General features: G+C 44.9%; 1 protein-coding gene across 1 annotated transcript; it reads right to left on the bottom strand.

Annotated features, from left to right (window-relative positions):
• Window positions 1-480: 480 nt before the first annotated feature.
• On the bottom strand, window positions 481-17,182 carry cdh15 (cadherin 15, type 1, M-cadherin (myotubule)). The gene is made up of 14 exons (XM_071401408.1): window positions 16,921-17,182; window positions 5,028-5,192; window positions 4,429-4,584; window positions 3,891-4,035; window positions 3,600-3,781; window positions 3,301-3,429; window positions 2,933-3,118; window positions 2,445-2,689; window positions 2,183-2,325; window positions 1,852-2,085; window positions 1,508-1,747; window positions 1,248-1,393; window positions 948-1,142; window positions 481-833 (listed from the first exon to the last, which is right to left on the bottom strand). Exons 1-14 carry the CDS (start codon window positions 16,987-16,989, stop codon window positions 633-635), a joined length of 2,436 nt encoding a protein of 811 aa, XP_071257509.1. The 5' UTR covers window positions 16,990-17,182; the 3' UTR covers window positions 481-632.
• Between the last annotated feature and the right edge of the window lie 2,563 nt (window positions 17,183-19,745).

Here is a 19,745-nt window from a genome sequence, read left to right as displayed (position 1 = left end):
AACACAAACAAAAAATGATTAGAGAAACCTCAAGACAACACACCTGACTGGTAAGGCCACTGTGGTTTTAAGTGGCTCTATGGACTGACTGACTGGAGGACTACAGTGCATATTTCTCTTCTCTCATTGGTATGCTCTACCATGTGTTTCCTTCCCTCCCTTCGCCATTCACACGCATACCACTCAGCACAAGGTGAACCATTCATATGCCGCAGAATGCTGTGTGGTTGTCTCATCAAGCCGGTCAGAAACTCGCTGAACTGTGAGGAGAATATCATTGTCCATGATAGTCCTGAAAATGACAATGGTGACCTTTACAGTTGCAAAGAGAGGGATTGGAGGAGGACAATATGTAGTGTCAAAAGAGCCTAAAGAATTGAGCTCATGCACTGCCGGAGACAATTGGAAACATGAAGGAATAGGAACACAGATCTACTCTAAACCCCTGCCAATCAGTCAAAATCCTACCCTGTCCTACACTGAGAGGATGATATCAGGTTCTAGCTTCAAGAAAAAGAGGGAGGATGTATGATGAAGAATAGGGAGTTGGGTGGAGTTTAGGAGAAAATAGATGGCATCTGAGGATAAAGTTACGGTAAATGTACTGGTCGCTAAATAACCAGGCAGTCTCCTTAGCGTGGGTCGTACATGTTGGCCAGTTTCTTAAAGCGTGGTCCCCAGTCGTTAAGGTAGTCATAGTCCTGGTCGCCGTCTGAGCTGGCTGAGGCAATGGAGCTCAGGCTGCCTGCCAGGGAGCCATCACCCTCGTAGTCATAGATCAGAGCTGTGTCGTAGGGCGGGACGTTGGGGTCATGGTCTGCTGCTTCCAGGCCCTGTGGAGACACAAATAGGCAAGAAATACATTATTTTCTCTCTGAGGATATGGACCGTTCTTATTTCAACTGACTAAAACAATAGGCCAGGGCCATGATGGAAACCTTTCTCACATCATTGATGAAGTCCTCAATGTCAGTGGGGTCCGCTGGAGGTTTCCGTGGATACGAGGGGGAGGGCAGGTTGTCTGGGTAGTCTTTCCTGAGTGGCTGCTTTCCCCTGGGGATGCCAGAGACGTGAGGGTAGAAGGATATTGGGAGTGGTCCCACGTCCGTTGTGTTCCTCAGTAGGTCAATGTTGAAGGCATTCTAGTGAGAGTAAAGGATGAGGAATATGAAGTGTCTATAGGACAAGAGAGGCGATATTGTCACCAGATAACTTGGTTCTGCCGGCTGTAACGTGTTATGTCTGACCTCATCCTCCTCTCCACCACCCTGCTCGTCATAGTTCAGGACGTTGTCACGGATGTCTTCGTCTGAATCCCCCACCAGCAGCCCCTCTCCTTTCTTCATATGATGCCGTCTGCAGTTACCCATGGCTACAGCCAGGAGTAGCAACACTGAGAACACAGAGACCCATCTCACTGCACAGAAACATTTGGGAAAATGTGTGTGTTCATGTAGCTATGTGCTTTGTTCAGGTGTTGTGAGGGTTTACATGAGGTATAGCTTACATAGCAGGAGTGCGATGCTGGCCATGATGACCAGTAAGGCGATGAAGCTGACACCAACTCGTGTTCCGAATATGGCAGCAGCTTCGGTCTTACATTCACCGTCTTTCCCACACGGACACACAGTCACATTGACCTGAGCATATGCACTGAGACTTGGGGTGCCAGAGTCAGTCACCAACACAGTGACAGCATATTCCCCTGTCTCCAGCTCTACCAGGGGTCGCAGCACTGCATGAGTCTCTGGAGAGAGAGAGAGAGAGAGTGACACAAACACAGATAGAGGGAGTTGGAATGAGAAGACATAACATGTCTTGGACGATAGGAGTATCTAATTCTGTCCTTACCATTGACCTGTATGATGGTCCAGTTGGCAGACACATTAATGTCTTGCAGGTGGAAGGTGAAGGGTTCAGCGTGAGGGGGCAGGTCCTCATCCACAGCAGTCAGGAACAGACCAGATGTCTTCCGGCCTGACTCGCTGCACACCGTCCCCATCAGGGGGAACAGCTGAGGGAGGAAGTCATTGGTCTCCCACAACGTGATCACCAGAGACGCTGTGGTCGAGATTCCACCAGCGTCTAGGAGGAAATGGCATCATTATTTACTGTCACTTCCTGCTTGACCTGATGTCTCAAGTTATGTGAGGTGAAGCAGTGACTAACTCGGGATACTCACCTGTGTCTGTGACTCTGATGACTGCATTGTAAATGTTGTTCTTGACGTGAGGGGAGCGGACATTGAATGGTTTCCTGGCTGCGATTTTCCCAGTCTCGTGATTGATTATAAGCCATCCCTCAGGATCTCTGAGTATGTCATACCTGATTGAAATGACAGCAATGTTTTCATTTCCTTATAGATACAGATAGTATATAAACTTATATTCTTATATATTCAGTGTAAACACAAATTAAAGAGTTCTCCAGTGCACCAATCTTACTTGAGTTTTGCATTATCAGGATCGTAGGCAATGTTACTGGCCAGCACGGTGCCAGGGACCACAGACTCAGGAACCAAGATCTCTATGGGGTCTTTAATAAAGCGTGGGGCCTCGTTCTCATTCACCACAGTCACCACCACTGTGGCACTGCTTACAGGGTTCTTGGGGGCCTTGATGCTGAGAGGGTTCACATTCTCCACTGTCAGAGTCAGAGTATACACCTCTTGGGACTCGTAGTCCAGAGCCTGCAATAAAAAAAGGCAGAGGTTTTGAAAGACAACTTGGATAGTTAGTCACCACTAGATGGGGTAACAGTGTCATGTATCAAGGCCTGGCTCTGACCACTGTGTGTGAACACATGCTCTGTACTCTATATAGGCTCTATATAAACTGGATGAACTGATTGTCATGTTTGTCATTCTAACATGGAGCCAGAATGTCCCCCACACATTCCCTCCCGTCCTCCTGCCGGATGGAGAATAACTTACCTTCACCACTGACAGAATACCCTCGTTGGTCACAGGGTCTGTGCGAATGGCAAAGTTCCTAGAGGGGTTGCCCTTGGCGATGGTGTATTTTGTCTCCCAGTTTCCTGTCCCTGGCTCATCATTGTCTGTGGCGTTGACCCAGCCAATCACGAAGTCTACTTTGTTCTCCACAGCTGACATAGTGTACTGTATTCAGGAAACAGAGACACAAAGCAGTTGTGTTTAGTTTATATAAACACATGTGAATGTGCATGTCTATATTTTGAAGCTGGTCTGAATGATGTGTCCATATCGTTTATATCATCTGATAAAAGTCAATTGATGGAAGGGAGCTAACAGTTAATGAGAGATTAAACAGGGAAACTCACCATGTCTGGGGAGAATCGTGGGGGATTGTTATTGATGTCAGTCACATGTATGACTGCATTCGCAAGACTGGTTAACCCCATGCCTGACATGTCAGCAACCTGCAGTTTCAACCTAAAACCTTTAACCACCTGTAAGGAATGCACAGATGTTCACAGTCATGTATGGCACATACAGCATATTATTTTACATGAATTTGTTTTTCCTTTCAAACACCTTTCAAAATATTGTGCTTCTGTTGAACCAGAAAGGGCATGACCTAAATAATGGGTCAATGAAAAGACAAAGGAAGAGCCCCTACCTCCCAGTCTAGACCCACGTCTCGTGTGTAAATGGCCCCTGTCTCGTTGTTGATGCCAAACATGGTCTTATTGATGCGGAGAGGCGGGATGCTCTCCTGGTCAATGATAGAGTAGCTCAGGATAGCGTTGTCTGTGGTTGGGTCGTCAGCATCAGTCGCAGTCACAGACATCACAGACGTGCCTGTTAAAACAACATCAATCACTCTCTCAGTTCACTACCCAATCAGTTGGCATTTTGTGTACCGACTTTGCGTACATCCACAGCATGTGTAGGTGATGTATGTGTTTACCTGGTACAGAGAATTCATAAACGGACCCAGCAAACTCTTTTTGGGAGAAGTTGGGCCGGTTATCATTTTGATCCAGCACTACGATCTCAATGGTGGAGGGATTCTCCAGTCTCTCTCCACTGGGCGACAGGGCAAAGGCTTTCAGCTGTAGAGAACAGAAACAGGACATTACTCATATGTTTCTCGACATCCTCTTTTCATTCATAGTGTTTGCTGTTCTTACACAATTCTCAGCTTATTGACTGTGATTGATTTGGGTCTATATTCAGCTGCTCATGTAGACCTGCGAAGAAAACAACCCACTATAGTAACATACTTCCCTTCTCGCTCAACCAAGACAGTCAATTTAACAAAATCACATTGGTAGACCTTTAGTTGAAAAACATTGAATGACATGCTAACATTGAATAACATGCTATTATGTCATGTGACATTCCTTGTTACCCAAACAAAAGAAGGGTTCTGGCTGACCTGCAGTGACATAGTATAATTTACGTGTCAAAGGCAATAGTGCTAATGTCTCTCCTGTGAGTTGTACCGTGAAGCTTCTGTATTTCTCTCTGTCCAGGGGAATCATGCTCCTGATCCAGCCTGTTTTATCATCTATCTCAAACAGGTTCTTAGGGTCCTGGTCAACCCCTGGTCCTTCCAGCTTGTAGATCACTTCTCCAGTGAAAATCTTGTCTGATTTGATCTGGAGGAACAAACAACACAGGAGGATGGCTGGGTGAGAATCTCATTGGAAGGGTGAGAGGAGAGCGAACTGAACAGAACAGCACATAGAGTACCAGATGTGAATGTGGTCACTGATGGGAACAGAGAGGGAGAGCAACAGCACATAACTGGTTCGTGGTTCTGGAGGTCAGCGAGGCCAGCGTGGCTCTTTTATGCTCAGTTTAAAGGGCTGTCTGTCTGGACAATAACCATGTTCACTTTAGTCTGAGAGCAGTAGGTTGTCTTGATCACATGTGACTGATCTTACATACCATGTTAGGTAAGATCAATTTCGCTGGACCGAAAAGTGTCAGTGTTACCCTAACATTTACGTTGTAGTCACTTAGCCAACACTCTTATCAGTTAATGTGTACAATATAGAGGCCCTAACATCAGTATAGATGAGATGTCGTGATTCAGTACCTGGACCAGGTTTTCAGGGACTTGCTTGCTGTTCTCCAGCACCCTGATTGGAGGGATGATCCAGTCTCTCTTCACCCTGCTCAGACCCCCACTGCTCCTCTGTCTCCATGGATACAGGGCCGCTGGGTTAAGGTCCTCCCTGCCCGCTTGGCCACTGCTCCCGACCTGGGGGCAACAGAATGGGATTCATTTAAGAGAGCCGTTATACACAATTCATTCAATGACAACTTCCATTTAGATGGTCTGAGTGAGGGCCATACATTTCTGGATGAATGAAGTCATTGAAATCATGATTCACATTCTTCATGTCAAGGAGTACAGAACACAAATACATTTGTATATTTTTGGTAGTCGTGTTGTAGCTACTAATATCAGTTGGTGAGGGGTGCAGCAGCTGGCCTCTCTCTGTGGCCTGGTGGTGGTTGAATGGTGACCCTGCCCCGTCCCTAAAGTGGGTGAGGGGGTGGAGAGGCATGGGTTCAGGTTTCACACACTACATCTCCAGCGCTTAATTTGTAAATTGGGAGGTTCCGGAAACAAAAAGTGAGCCTGAGAGGGGGGTGCTCTGAAGTACCGGAACGTATGAGAAGAAATCACCTTTGTAATATAGCAAGGTGCTTGCATAAGTTGCACACATGGGGACAATTCTTTTGTATCCTAGCATCCAGGAAAAATTTTAGATGACTGGAGACTTTACCTCACAAATGGCTACTTTTACAATGACAGGCTACTTTTACAATGACAGACAGAATCTGAGATCAATAAAAAAAAAACATTGTCTTGAATCCCTCAATAGCCTAGGTGTGTGGAGACATACACTGAGTATACCAAACATTAGGAACACATCCCACAGTGATGCTGGCCCATGTTGACTGCAATGCTTCCCACAGTTGTGTCAAGTTGTCTGGATGTCCTTTGGGTGGTGGACCATTTTTGATACACACGGGAAACTGTTGAGCGTAAAAAACCCAGCAGTGTTGCAGTTCTTGACACAAACCGGTTTCTCCTGGCACCTACAATCCAGCCTGGTCTCGTAGACTTAGTAAATGTAAATCCTGGACGCTCAAATTAGTATGATATGTAACGTTTGGCAGATGGTTACTTAAGGAAAAAACAAAAGTAGGGTGGTTGGATGGTTGGAACAACCTTAGCATTTTAGCTAATTAGCAACTTTTCGACTACTTACTACTTTTTATCTACTTTACAACTACTTAGCTTGTTAGCTAACCCTTCCCCTAACCTTAACACCTTTAGTTATCCCTAACCCTAACCTTAACCTAACTCCTAAACTTAACCCTAACCTTAACTCCTAACCCTAACCCCTAGCCTATCTAATGGATTTCACGTCTGAGAATACAGATACAGTATGCATACAGTGGCGTGAAAAAGTATTAGCCCCCTTTCTGATGTTCTGTACTTTTGTATATTTTTGATACTGTATGTTATTAGATCTTCAACCAAAACCTAATATTAGATAAAAGGAACCTGAGTTTACAAATGACCCCAAAAATATGTTACTTATTTTATTTATTTAATTAACAGCTATGCAACACCCAATTCCCTGTGTGAAAAAGTAATTGCCCCCTTACACTAAATAACTGGTTGTGCCACCTTTAGCTGCAATGCCTGCAGCCAAACGCTTCCTGTAGTTGTTGATCAGTCTCTCACGTCGCTGTGGGGGAAATTTTGCCCACTCTTCCATGTAGAGCTGCTTTAACTAAGCGACAGGGGGTTCAAGTCCTGCCACAACATCTCAATTGGGATTAGGTCTGGACTTTGACTAGGCCATTCCTAAACCTCAAATTTGTTTCTTTTTAGCCATTTTCATGTAGAATTGATTGTATTTTGGATCATTGTCTTCCTGTATGACCCAGCTGCGCTTCAGCTTCAGCTCACAGATGGATGGCCTAACATTCTCCTATAGAATTATCTGATACAGAGCAGAAGTCATGGTGCCTTCTATTAAGACAAGTCGTCCAGGTCCTGAGGCAGCAAAGCATCCCCAAACCATCAGACTACCACCACCATGCTGACCATTGGTATGAGGTTCTTACTGTGGAATGCAGTGTTTGGTTTTCACCAGACATAATGGGACCCATCTTGTCCAAAAAGCACCTGGATGATCATCAAGACTCTTGGAAGAATGTTCTATGGTCCGATGAGTCAAAAGTATAACTTTTTGGACGACATGGGTCCCATTATGCCTGCCGAAAACAATTACTCTCATGTTCATTCTCATTCTCTATCACGCACGCTCTGCCTTTATCTCAAGCACACACTCAGACACACTCAGACACACTCACACCAGCTGTCACCTATGGATTTAGTTCCTGTGCTTTCCCACCCTCTCTCTTTCTCACACTTACAGACTCCCCTTTATGTTCAACTTTGCACCTGACTAGGGGTTGGGGGGTCACCTTACGAATCCGCTCTGATGACAGAATTCCTCACACACACATTCAAACACACATTCCTTAAGAAAGACACCGCCTGTCGTCACTCCTCAGAAGACAAATCTCAGCATTTAGTGGTAACAACATGATCACGGTCATTGGCAGATAAGTATTGCCTATATAAAAATAACACTTTTTGTTCTCATTCACCTTTTCATCGTCAATCATGAAGTCTGTAGTAAGAACTTGTAATTTCAGAGTAATAACATGTTAATACAACTAAACAGAATATGGAACATTGACCATAGCCCATTCCTCACGTGACTCTTTCCATACATAAAGACACTGATATGTGGAATACAGTATTAGATTGAATCACTATTGTGTATTGGGACATGGTGGCCCTTCCCTGTCCCTTAGGCCTGGAGATATGGCACACTGGCACTTTGTCACGCTGCTGTAGCATACAGTCTGAGGAGAATGTCAACTGGGAGTGCCATGTGCAGGCTGAGTTAGGAGCAGACTAATCTTAGAGTGCTCTATATTCCTGACCCCGACCCTAAGCCACTGGTGTAGCCCTGCCTACGCTCATACAGAGATGTTTACACTCACATACCAGTCTAGACAGCAAATCCTTCTCACCTTCCACTACCGCTCTGATCACAGATCAGAGATCAAGCTACGGCCAGTCAGAGGCCAAAGGCCCTGTTCAATCAAAATCTGTAACTGGATGATGCGGTTAAGAGTGAAACTACATTCCTGTTGAATTCCTGATTCAACCGCTCTACTCGGCAAGTTATGAATTCAAACAGGCTTTTTTGTTGTGGGGTTACTGGTTTTGATTGAATACAACAACAGCTCAGGAAGAATAACTCAAGTAAAATAATAGCATATACACTATCAGAATTAGAGAAATAGATGTTGCGGTCTAGCCTTGTGAACCAGAACTGACCCCTGTGCTCCTGTTTAGTTTTGTGAGATCAGGTTGTTGAATGGGGCTAGAGGTCTAATTTGGAAAGAGCCTGCTACATTCTGAAGAGGATCGGTAGACAGACACAGTTAACATCATTGTGTTGATCTCCTGTGGTCTCAACTCTGGGTGGCAAACAAAACCAGAAGGGCTCCGTAATGTCTTCATCTCTTTTCCAGTTCAGCAGTGACTGGGCTACACCTAGGAGTCATCTTACCAATTAGCACCAGTCACCTCTGACAGCTAGGGTGAAGGACAGCAGGCCTCCTCTTTCTTCTCACCAACATTAACTGTTTTAGGGACTTTTTCCCAGATACTTTTACACCTTGGCCTCTCACCCTGTGGCCAGCAGTTGCCTGGTGTCTCTTGGGGATCAACACCCCCGTTAACACAGTGAGGAATACTGCGTTCTGAAGTAGGTAGGTAGGACTGCGTTCTGAAGTAAGTAGGTGGGACTGTGATCTGAAGTAGGTAGGTAGGGTAAGGAACCTTTTTCTATGAGTCTGCTGTTGACATTGGTACCGTGTCTCGCGGTACCAAACCAGATCATACTTTATACACAACCTTTCAATTGTTGATTTGTGTTGATTTGCAGCCTGGTTAATGACGTGGCCAAGAGGAGGGAGTAAGCTGGCAAACGTATTGGGGAAGTTAAAGTATCAGAACAGATGTGTTATTGCGGTCAGTGTTGCTGATATCAAGGTCAACACCAAGCTTGATATACAACTATGCAGAGTATCTCAATAAATTGTATTTCAAAATCAAAACATCCAGGATCTTATTCGCGGTGTGTGATAACGTTTACTGTCAAAAGGTTTGCGGCAACGTTTCGACGTATTAATCGGTTGCTGTGACGAAACAACTTCTCAGACTGACCCCACACTGAGGAGCTGAAGGGAGACTGTCATGGGTAGTGCCAGCAGCAAGGACCCTTGGCAACTCTCGGTTGTCTCTAAAAATAGCTTTGAAAGTGTGCCAATCTCTCAGACTCATTTAGATCCTGCATATTGTGAATGAAACTTAGCTGCTAAGAGACCAACATCTGTCCCATGGAGTGGACAATTATTTACTGAAGCTTGGTAGATAGAACATTATGCCGTTGTCTACTATAGTATCCAAGGATGAAATTATTCAAATTCATGCTGTTGAGTCAAGGATGCTCAGTCAGGGGAGGGATTTCAAATGATAAACAACAACAAAAAACAAGTGCCTTGAAAATGAGAGAGAGAAAAAAAGTTACACACACACCCATAGGTATGACATGGTGGGGGAGCATGACTGATACCCTTCCCTTATATCTTCAAAGCTGTTACAAGCTTGCACCAACTGTATGAGGTATGTCATGAGAGTAGTAACTCTGTTTCAAATGTGTATTTTTGGTTTACAGTAGTTGCTGCTGTGTGATAAAACACTTATATTTGCCTAATTCACTCCATTTACCGCAGCTGGTCCTAGGGTCATAGTCAGTGCAAGAGACACAGATATTTACCGTGACTCATACATATCTAGACAGAAACATAAGGTTTTTAGAATTACAGTATGCTCTTGCTAGAGTTCCAAATTCTATGTCTGCTTTGTTACGGATTCGAACAGTAAGTCATAGCTTTAGAGACTTGCCTCTCTAAAATAGAATATAAAATAGACCCCTGAGTCAGCCATGTGCTAGCTGAGTGGAGGTACAGTGTGTGTATGTGAACTGGCCAGAGTGCCACAGCATGAGCAGGAGGGGAAGAGGGAGAGAATGCAAGCAGCATGCCTGACAATCCCTCTGGCCATGGGGTGGAGGGTCAGACAGGTGGCCCTGTTCCCCTCATGGTCCCCCTCCGTCACTGTTCCAAAGGCTCATTCATTGTCTTGTAATGAGCAGCTATCTACCTCGCTTCCCACCCCCTCAGCTATGGCTTCTTGGGCCTCCTATTTTTGGGGGTACGAGCCAGGGTTTCACAGAAGCAGATGTCTGAGCTTCATGAATGCTGACCTAATGGGGACGGTGAGAGTTACTTAGGACTCCGCTCCCAGAGTGTGGGAGTGAAAATAGCGCTTGTTAATTTGGAGTGGAATTTTATTAAAACCTGAGGGAGGTTGTACCAGGACCAAAACCACTTCCTCAGCTCATGATGTCACCTTTATTTCTCTCTCCCAGCTCTGGCTCAGGAGTCTTCCCACCACCACCTTTACCACCACCATCACCATCCCTACCACCACCATCCACCTCTACCACCACCACCCCTACTACCACCACCACCACCCCTACCACCACCACCTCCACCACTACCCCTTCTTTGCTCCAGGGTCAGTCCTCTTTCAGCGGGTCATGATAGAAGTCCAAGGAGAGACCATTACCGTGTCCATTAGCACTGCTGTTTTTGTTCCATCGGCCTTGTCTGCCACTGCTATTCCCTTATCTCATTCAAAAGAAAATACATTACCTTTTGTGTCAGAGAGAAAACATCCTTTGATGCAAGGCATCAGGTGCTCTGAATGAGATGGGATAACAAGTGTCCCATTTCAAAAATGTATTTTCCTGTTCCTTTCCATGTAATGTTTGTCACATCTGTTGTGAATGGAACATGAACACAAAGACTAAATGGAACCTGTTTTCTAACAACATGAAGAGAGAGACCCTATCCTTTGAAGGGTCACTAATTGGTCAATGACTCAGCTGGGGAAAATGGAGGTAACACCAAAGCCTGTTACAACATTGTCTCTTTCCTAATTTGTCTTTCCTTCATCTTCGTGTCTTTTCTCCTCACCTCACATTGGAGGGGGAGATCCAAGGCCCCTCCACTCAGATCTTTGAGAAAGAGGTGAGGAGAGTGGATGCCAGCAATCAAGGAAATATGAATTGGGAAAGAGCCATTGGGAAAGATAATTTCTGGTAACAGTGCACTGGCATAGTGGTTTTAATGTTGATTCTGCCCCTGTAGTGGAGGCCCTTCCTGTTCCTGAAACCCAAGTCTGTGTAAAACAGAAAGCATCCACACAGACAGAACAGGCCTGTGATTCAGACGCTGAGCAGCTGTACTGAGTGATTTCTTCCAATGAGCATGAACTCAGCACCCCCAGCTGCTGCTTTATGGACGGATTTGTCCCTGATTTCATGGTTTAGGCAGTGACCGACTCCTCTTTCCGCTGCGGGGATTACTGAGCAGCACAAATGGCATCAAGTACGCATCTGGGAACAGCTGCTGGCCAACATGACCGCCTCTATGAACAGAGCCCACGCTCTGTAGGCAACACAACCCTCTTTCTTTCCCAGGGATATCCTCAAAAACTACACAGCCTTCCTCCCATTGGGGTAGATGTAGTAGGTGTTTGTGAAATCTCACCAGCCACTTTCCACTCACTGGGTTGTAACACCTCAAACTCACATAGGTTAAACTTACACACAGAGCTAAAATAGTTATCTGATGTGCTGTATGTAACCTGAGTAACTAGGATCCTCAGGTATGAAGGATCTTGTTCTGTGGTGTTAGGTCTCTCACATCGGTCCACTCACAGATAGATTACTGAAATAGATTACATAATTCTATCCTCCCAATTCCTGCTTACAAGCAAAAATTAAAGCAGAAAGCACCAGTGACTCTGTCAATAAAAAAGTGGTCAGATGAAGCAGATGCTAAGCTACAGGACTGTTTTGCTAGCACAGACTGGAATATGTTCAGGGATTCTTCCGATGGCATTGAGGAGTACACCACATCAGTCATTGGCTTCATCAATAAGTGCATCGATGACATTGTCCCCACAGTGACCGTACGTACATACCCCAACCAGAAGCCATGGATTACAGGCTACATCCGCACTGAGCTAAAGGCTAGAGCTGTAGCTTTCAAGCGGGACTCTAACCCGGAAGCTTATTAGAAATCCCGCTATGCCCTCCGACGATCCATCAGCAAATAATACTGAAACATGCATGAGAGAACCAGCTGTTCTGGACGACTGTGTGATCACTCTCTCCGCAGCCGATGTGAGTAAGACTTTTAAACAGGTCAACATTCACAAGGCCGCAGGGCCAGACTGATTACCAGGACGTGTACTGCGAGCATGCGCTGACCAACTGGCAAGTGTCTTCACTGATATTTTCAACCTCTCCCTGTCCGAGTCTGTAATCCCAACATGTTTTAAGCAGACCACCATAGTCCCTGTGCCCAAGAACACTAAAGTAACCTGCCTAAATGACTGCCGACCTGTAGCACTCACGTCTGTAGCCATGAAGTGCTTTGAAAGGCTGATCATGGCTCACATCAACACCATTATTCCATAAACCCTAGACCCACTCCAATTTGCATACTGCCCTAACAGATCTACAGATGATGCAATCTCTATTGCACTCCACACTGCCCATTCCCACCTGGACAAAAGGAACACCTATGTGAGAATGCTATTCACTGACTACAGCTCAGCTCAGCCGCCCCAGGTGGTAAGGGTAGGTAACAACACATCTGCAACGCTGATCCTCAACACAGGGGCCCCTCAGGGGTGCGTGCTCAGTCCCCTTTTATACTCCCTGTTCACTCATGACTGCACTGCCAGGCACGACTCCAACACCATCATTAAGTTTGCCGATGACACAACAGTGGTAGGCCTGATCACCGACAACGACGAGACAGCCTATAGGGAGGAGGTCAGAGACCTGGCCGTGTGGTGCCAGGACAACAACCTCTCCCTCAACATGATCAAGACAAAGGAGATGATTGTGGACTACAGGAAAAGGAGGACCGAGCACGCCCCCATTCTCATCGATGGGGCTGTAGTGGAGCAGGTTGAGAGCTTCAAGTTCCTTGGTGTCCACATCACCAACAAACTAACATGGTCAAAGCACACCAAGACAGTTGTGAAGAGGGCACGACAAAACCTATTCCCCCTCACGAGACCGAAAATATTTGGCATGGGTCCTCAGATCTTCAAAAGGTTCTACAGCTGCACCATCGAGAGCATCCTGACTGGTTGCATCACTGCCTGGTATGGCAACTGCTCGGCCTCCGACGCAAGGCACTACAGAGGGTAGTGCGTACGGCCCAGTACATCACTGGGGCCAAGCTTCCTGCCATCCAGGACCTCTATACCAGGCGGTGTCAGAGGAAGGCCCTAAAAAATGTCAAAGTCTCCAGCCGCCGTAGTCATAGACTGTTCTCTCTGCTACCACACGGCAAGCAGTACCGGTGTGCCAAGTCTAGGTCCAAGAGGCTTCTAAACAGCTTCTATCCCCAAGCCATAAGACTCCTGAATATCTAATCAAATGGCTACCCAGACTATTTGCATTGCCCACCCCCCCCCCCACCCCCCCCCCGTTTACACCGCTGCTACTCTCTGTTATTATCTATGCATAGTCACTTTAATAACTCTACCTACATGTACATATTACCTCAATTACCTCAACTAACCGGTGCCCTCGCACATTGCCTCTGTACCGGTACCCCCTGTATATAGTCTCATTATTGTTATTTTACTCCTGCTCTTTAATTACTTGTTCCTTTTATTTCTTATTCGTATTTTTTAAACTGCATTGTTGGTTAGGGGCTTGTAAGTAAGCATTTCACTGTAAGGTCTACACCTGTTGTATTCGGCGCATGTGACTAATGAAATGTGATTTGAAGTGTATGGATAATCCAAATCATATGTACAGTGGGGCAAAAAAGTATTTAGTCAGCCACCAATTGTGCAAGTTCTCCCACTTAAAAAGATGAGAGAGGCCTGTAATTTTCATCATAGGTACACCTTAACTATGACAGACAAAATGAGAAGAAAAAAAATCCAGAAAATCACATTGTAGGATTTTTAATGAATATATTTGCAAATTATGGTGGAAAATAAATATTTGGTCAATAACAAAAGTTTCTCAATACTTTGTTATATACCCTTTGTTGGCAATGACAGAGGTCAAACGTTTTCTGTAAGTCTTCACAAGGTTTTCACACACTGTTGCTGGTATTTTGGCCCATTCCTCCATGCAGATCTCCTCTAGAGCAGTGATGTTTTGGGGCTGTTGCTGGGCAACACGGACTTTCAACTCCCTCCAAAGATTTTCTATGGGGTTGAGATCTGGAGACTGGCTAGGCCACTCCAGGACCTTGAAATGCTTCTTACGAAGCCACTCCTTCGTTGCCCGGGCAGTGTGTTTGGGATCATTGTCGGTCATCTTCAATGCCCTTGCTGATGGAAGGAGGTTTTCACTCAAAATCTCACGATACATGGCCCCATTCATTCTTTCCTTTACACGGATCAGTCGTCCTGGTCCCTTTGCAGAAAAACAGCCCCAAAGCATGATGTTTCCACCCCCATACTTCACAGTAGGTATGGTGTTCTTTGGATGCAACTCAGCATTCTTTGTCCTCCAAACACGACGAGTTGAGTCTTTACCAAAAAGTTCTATTTTGGTTTCATCTGACCATATGACATTCTCCCAATCTTCTTCTGGATAATCCAAATGCTCTCTAGCAAACTTCAGACGGGCCTGGACATGTACTGGCTTAAGCAGGGGGACACGTCTGGCACTGCAGGATTTGAGTCCCTGGCGGCGTAGTGTGTTACTGATGGTAGGATTTGTTACTTTGGTCCCAGCTCTCTGCAGGTCATTCACTAGGTCCCCCCGTGTGGTTCTGGGATTTTTGCTCACCGTTCTTGTGATCATTTTGACCCCATGGGGTGAGATCTTGCGTGGAGCCCCAGATCGAGGGAGATTATCAGTGGTCTTGTATGTCTTCCATTTCCTAATAATTGCTCCCACAGTTGATTTCTTCAAACCAAGCTGCTTATCTATTGCAGATTCAGTCTTCCCAGCCTGGTGCAGGTCTACAATTTTGTTTCTGGTGTCCTTTGACAGCTCTTTGGTCTTGGCCATAGTGGAGTTTGGAGTGTGACTGTTTGAGGTTGTGGACAGGTGTCTTTTATACTGATAACAAGTTCAAACAGGTGCCATTAATACAGGTAACGAGTGGAGGACAGAGGAGCCTCTTAGAGAAGAAGTTACAGGTCTGTGAGAGCCAGAAATCTTGCTTGTTTGTAGGTGACCAAATACTTATTTTCCACCATAATTTGCAAATAAATTCATAAAAAATCCTACAATGTGGTTTTCTGGATTTTTTTTCTTCTCATTTTGTCTGTCATAGTTGAAGTGTACCTATGACGAAAATTACAGGCCTCTCTCATCTTTTTAAGTGGGAGAACTTGCACAATTGGTGGCTGACTAAATACTTTTTTGCCCCACTGTATGTATGGGCCTTCAAGTGTAGAGTGGGCATTGGGCTGTAGTCCATTGTTGATGGTCCTGGTGTTCAGGACATGTTTGTACTTAAAGTGTATTACTTTCAGATTACACATTTTGTGATGCAAGCTAAGCCCCATAGGTTGCGTCATCACATACCTGTTCCTCTAAATCACAGTAAGACACATGGCCGATGGCCGGCGGCAAACTGTGACTGACTGGCATTCCCCACGGCTGTTTCAATTATCTATTACGACCATCTTCTACAGCTGATGTCGTTTACCATGTGGTTCTCGAATTGGATACACGAATAAAGAAAATGTGACTCAGATAGTTGCCCTTACCCATTTCAGAACTTTGTCATTATAAAAAAATATACAGTAGGCTACACACTTTGCCATCATCAATTCAAAGCCATTGCTTAAAAAATAGTTTGAAGTGTTGCTATCCATACTTTTGGAAATGAATTAGCTGCAAACCTGCAACATCCATAATGATTTCAGGCCATTCAACAGAAGAGGTTACTGAGGGCCAATTGTCTAAGTCTCCAACCTGGGTTCCATTACATGTATAAACAGCCCTAGTGACTGAATGAGTTTTGAAGTTATGTTTGTAAAATGTCTGTTTACAATGTCATCCATTATGTGTCTTATAATGGTGTTGATGACAAGCCTGCTAACAGTCAAGCCCAGATTTCCGCCTGATGTATAAAACATCAGCATTCGTTGGTCATTTACAAGAGTATTCATCATCTGATCTACAGCGGTTCTGAAATGTTTAGATTAGCCAATAGCCACGTTCACCTCTTCACATGATGTTTATCACTTATATTGATGAAAATCAGTTTGTTATGTTAAACAAAGCATATTTCATCAATTCAAACATAAACCATAGATTTACTAAATAAACAGTTAAAAGTTTGTCCCACCACTGTTAACCCCTAACTCCTGCACTGTGGAAATATAGAACAAACCCAGCTAAAACGACTTAAATCACATTTAAACTGCTTTAAATAACACATATACATCAAAGTAAAGTTCTGACAAGCAGACTGTGAGAAAATATCAAACGTAGCCCTTTGTAGCTCAGTTAGTAGAACATGGCGCTTGTAACACCACGGTAGTGGGTTCGATTCCCAGGACCAGCCATATGTAAAATATATGCACGGATGACTGTAAGTTGCTTTGGATTAAAGTGTCTGCTAAATGGCATATATATTATAGCCTGAAGTTGAAATGGTTCCAATTCTGTGTGATTTAAGAAAGTGTAGGCCATGAAGTCTATAAAGTGACACCGCAGTTCTCAAAGTAGTATGATATTTCCTACCTGACCAAGGCCAGCCACCAGCACACACAGCACTGCCAACCCCCTTGATGCCATCTCCTGTGCCAGCATGCGATCTTCTCAACGAACCCCAACACGTACTGTACCCAATGACCACGGTGGATCCTCTTTCTCAAACCAGTTTTAAGAGAAACTCAGGGTTCCTGACAGTACTGGGCAATGGAACCAAATGTCTCAAATCCAAACCCCCTGTGTGTCTCTCTCCCTCTCTCTCTCTCTGGGCAGTGTGTGCAGAGGCGATTGAGTGACAGCACATGTGCATGGGAGGGCTGAAGTTTGAAATTCTAACCCCCTAGCCCTCCGAGTCTCCAACTGGGACACACCCCAGCTATGGGCAGGGAAATAGGGGGGGGGGGGGGGGTCACTGGATGCAGGGAGAAAGAAAAGGCGAGAGAGAAAGATGGATATATAGAGAGAGATTGAGATAGCAAGAAAGAGAGCGAGAGACAGAGAGAAAGAAAATGTAAAGAGAGGGACAGAGGGGAGAGAAAGAGTAAAGGAGAGATGGAGAGAAACATAAAGATAGAAAGAGAACGAGGGAAATAAAGGAGTGTGGAGAGGAGAGCAGAAGAGCAGCTGGTGGCTGTACTGTGTGGAGAGAGCCTTGGGGAAGGTCAGTCCTCAGCAGCAGTGTTCAGTCTGTCACTGCTCTGCTCTGGCCTGCCTCCTGTCCCTGACCCTGGGCCACACAGCCCAGGAGGAGCCTCTACTGTATGTACACACTCGCACTCAACACTGCACTCACCCTCAACGTACTAATAAAATATTAATTGTCGCAAACAGAACACATGTCCAAAACGACGTCATTTGACTGAACTCCCTAAATTCAGTTAGTGAAGGTCCTCTCTCTACCGTTCTGAACAGGTCATCTGCTTTTCACGAACTCTGGCACAGACACAAGCCTGTTGCCTAGCTGGAGGTAATTAAATGTCCTAAGGGTGCATATGGAACCTTTACTGTCTATGCAGTTCTGTTATGTGTATGTTGGGCCCTCAGAAAGACAGGCCATTTTCCCAACACCCTTTCATCTTCAGCTGTTTGGAACACCATGTCAAAACAGCGGGTGAAGAAGATCTACTGCTCTCTGTGCATTATAGTATGGCACTTCTTTTATGGCAGTGGGGAATCTTTCAATGTGCTGAATCTCTCAAAAAGCATCCTTGAAGGGTGGCTGACTCTGCTGTTGTGAGGAGTCATTAAAGAGCAGAGAGGAGGAGGTAGTGTTACGTTTGTGGAGATGTGGAGCTAGGCCTCTCACCCAGTCCAGACTGTTGTTTATCTCCTCAGAGAGTGCTGCTCACTTACTGATCTCTGTTTTTCACCCTCTGTGCTGACTGCTGATTGATATGAGGCGGCCAGAGGTGAGGGGAGACTGAGGGGAGAACGGGGGAGCCGCGGGGGATCTGAAAACCAGACTGTTCTCTAAGCTACTCTCAATGTTCATCACCCCTGTCTCTGAGTGTTCTCTAGGGTCAGACGTTAAAATTAATAGCTGGGAGTAAACACATTATACCTTTACACCAGGCACTTGCACAGATAGTAGTCAACCTGTGCCCAGCACATGCCCCCTTGTCCTCCCACTCATCCTTTTGGGTGGTGGTCAATTTTTTTTAAATAAAGTTTTGTCGTTGTTCTGAACCCATTGCCCACAAATCGTTGTGGCGCTGTAAAGTTCGTAACCCTCCACCCCCAATCCCACCCCATCCATTGCGACCCAAGCCGGCTGGTAATTCGTTCTATCGGTTTGGTTGCTAGAGACACAACCCAGTCGTTCAGTCTTTTTGTTCTGTATCTATGGACACGACCCAGTTGTTCGTTCTAAATGTTCCATTGCTATACTGGCTGGAAACGTTCTTATCCCTTGCTTGCTAGCTAGCCAACTACGGCTAATTTACAGTCACATCAAAAAGTGCAGCCGGAATAATAGCAAAGTAGCTGCATTTGCATTTGTTTAAGCGGTTTTCTAGTGACATTTATTTGGATGCATCCATAACAATGAGCTAATGAGGCGCGATTCCGCCTGGCATAGAAAATGTGCTCACTCGTCAGTCAGGACACTGTTGTTCCGAGGAGCTAGCCATCAACACAACTAACACAATCACTTCAAACTGAAGCTGGAAAGACTGCAAACTAGCTGCACTTTGTTTCGTTTGACATTTTTTCAATTGACATTTCTTTGTATATATTCATAAATATTATGCCAGCTGATTGATGATTTCGACTGGCTGAGAAATGCTGCCTGCCTGTCTGTCTCATCCCGACTCTCGACACATTCATTACTATGGGACAGCTGGAGATGGAATTTGAAAATTGAAACAATGTTGCAAATGTTGGAGAGACAGACACCAAGGTTTATACAAATATCTACTGTTGAAAACTAAATGTTAGTCTAAAAGAAATGTGAGAGAATGTCTAGATGCTTTTTATAGTGGAGATCAAGTTTATAAATTGCTTGGCTGATGAGACAGTGGATTGCGCAATCAGATGGAACAGAGTAAATAGGCATGTTAACGTAATAGATTTAGCCGGTGATAACTTGTGGAATAGACAGACACCAGCTGGAATGTGGTTTTAACCAATCAGCATTCAGGATTAGACCCACCAGTTGTATAACATTTGATTAACGCTTAATATACTGTACATCATGAATATTCGGTCTGATTCGCTGATATGTGCAGCAGAGAGAACCAGAACGACCAGCCTGGTCTCATAGACTAGATGTAACATAAATTTGGCATAGTCAAATTAGTATCATATGTTACGTTTGGTATGGTTATATACTGAGACAGAAGGTTACTTAATTTACT

Source organism: Salvelinus alpinus, chromosome 5, assembly GCF_045679555.1.
Source record: "Salvelinus alpinus chromosome 5, SLU_Salpinus.1, whole genome shotgun sequence".
Lineage (NCBI taxonomy): Eukaryota > Metazoa > Chordata > Actinopteri > Salmoniformes > Salmonidae > Salvelinus > Salvelinus alpinus.
This window is presented reverse-complemented; position numbering and strand designations above follow the sequence as displayed.

Excerpts from the sequence above, each read along its gene's own strand:
- cdh15 (XM_071401408.1), bottom strand. The coding sequence starts at position 16,989 with ATGCTGGCACAGGAGATGGCATCAAGGGGGTTGGCAGTGCTGTGTGTG. Across the intron at positions 2,086-2,182 it reads CATCAGAGTCACAGACACAG|ACGCTGGTGGAATCTCGACC; the intron begins GTGAGTATCCCG and ends ATTTCCTCCTAG. Across the intron at positions 1,748-1,851 it reads GACCATCATACAGGTCAATG|AGACTCATGCAGTGCTGCGA; the intron begins GTAAGGACAGAA and ends CTCTCTCTCCAG.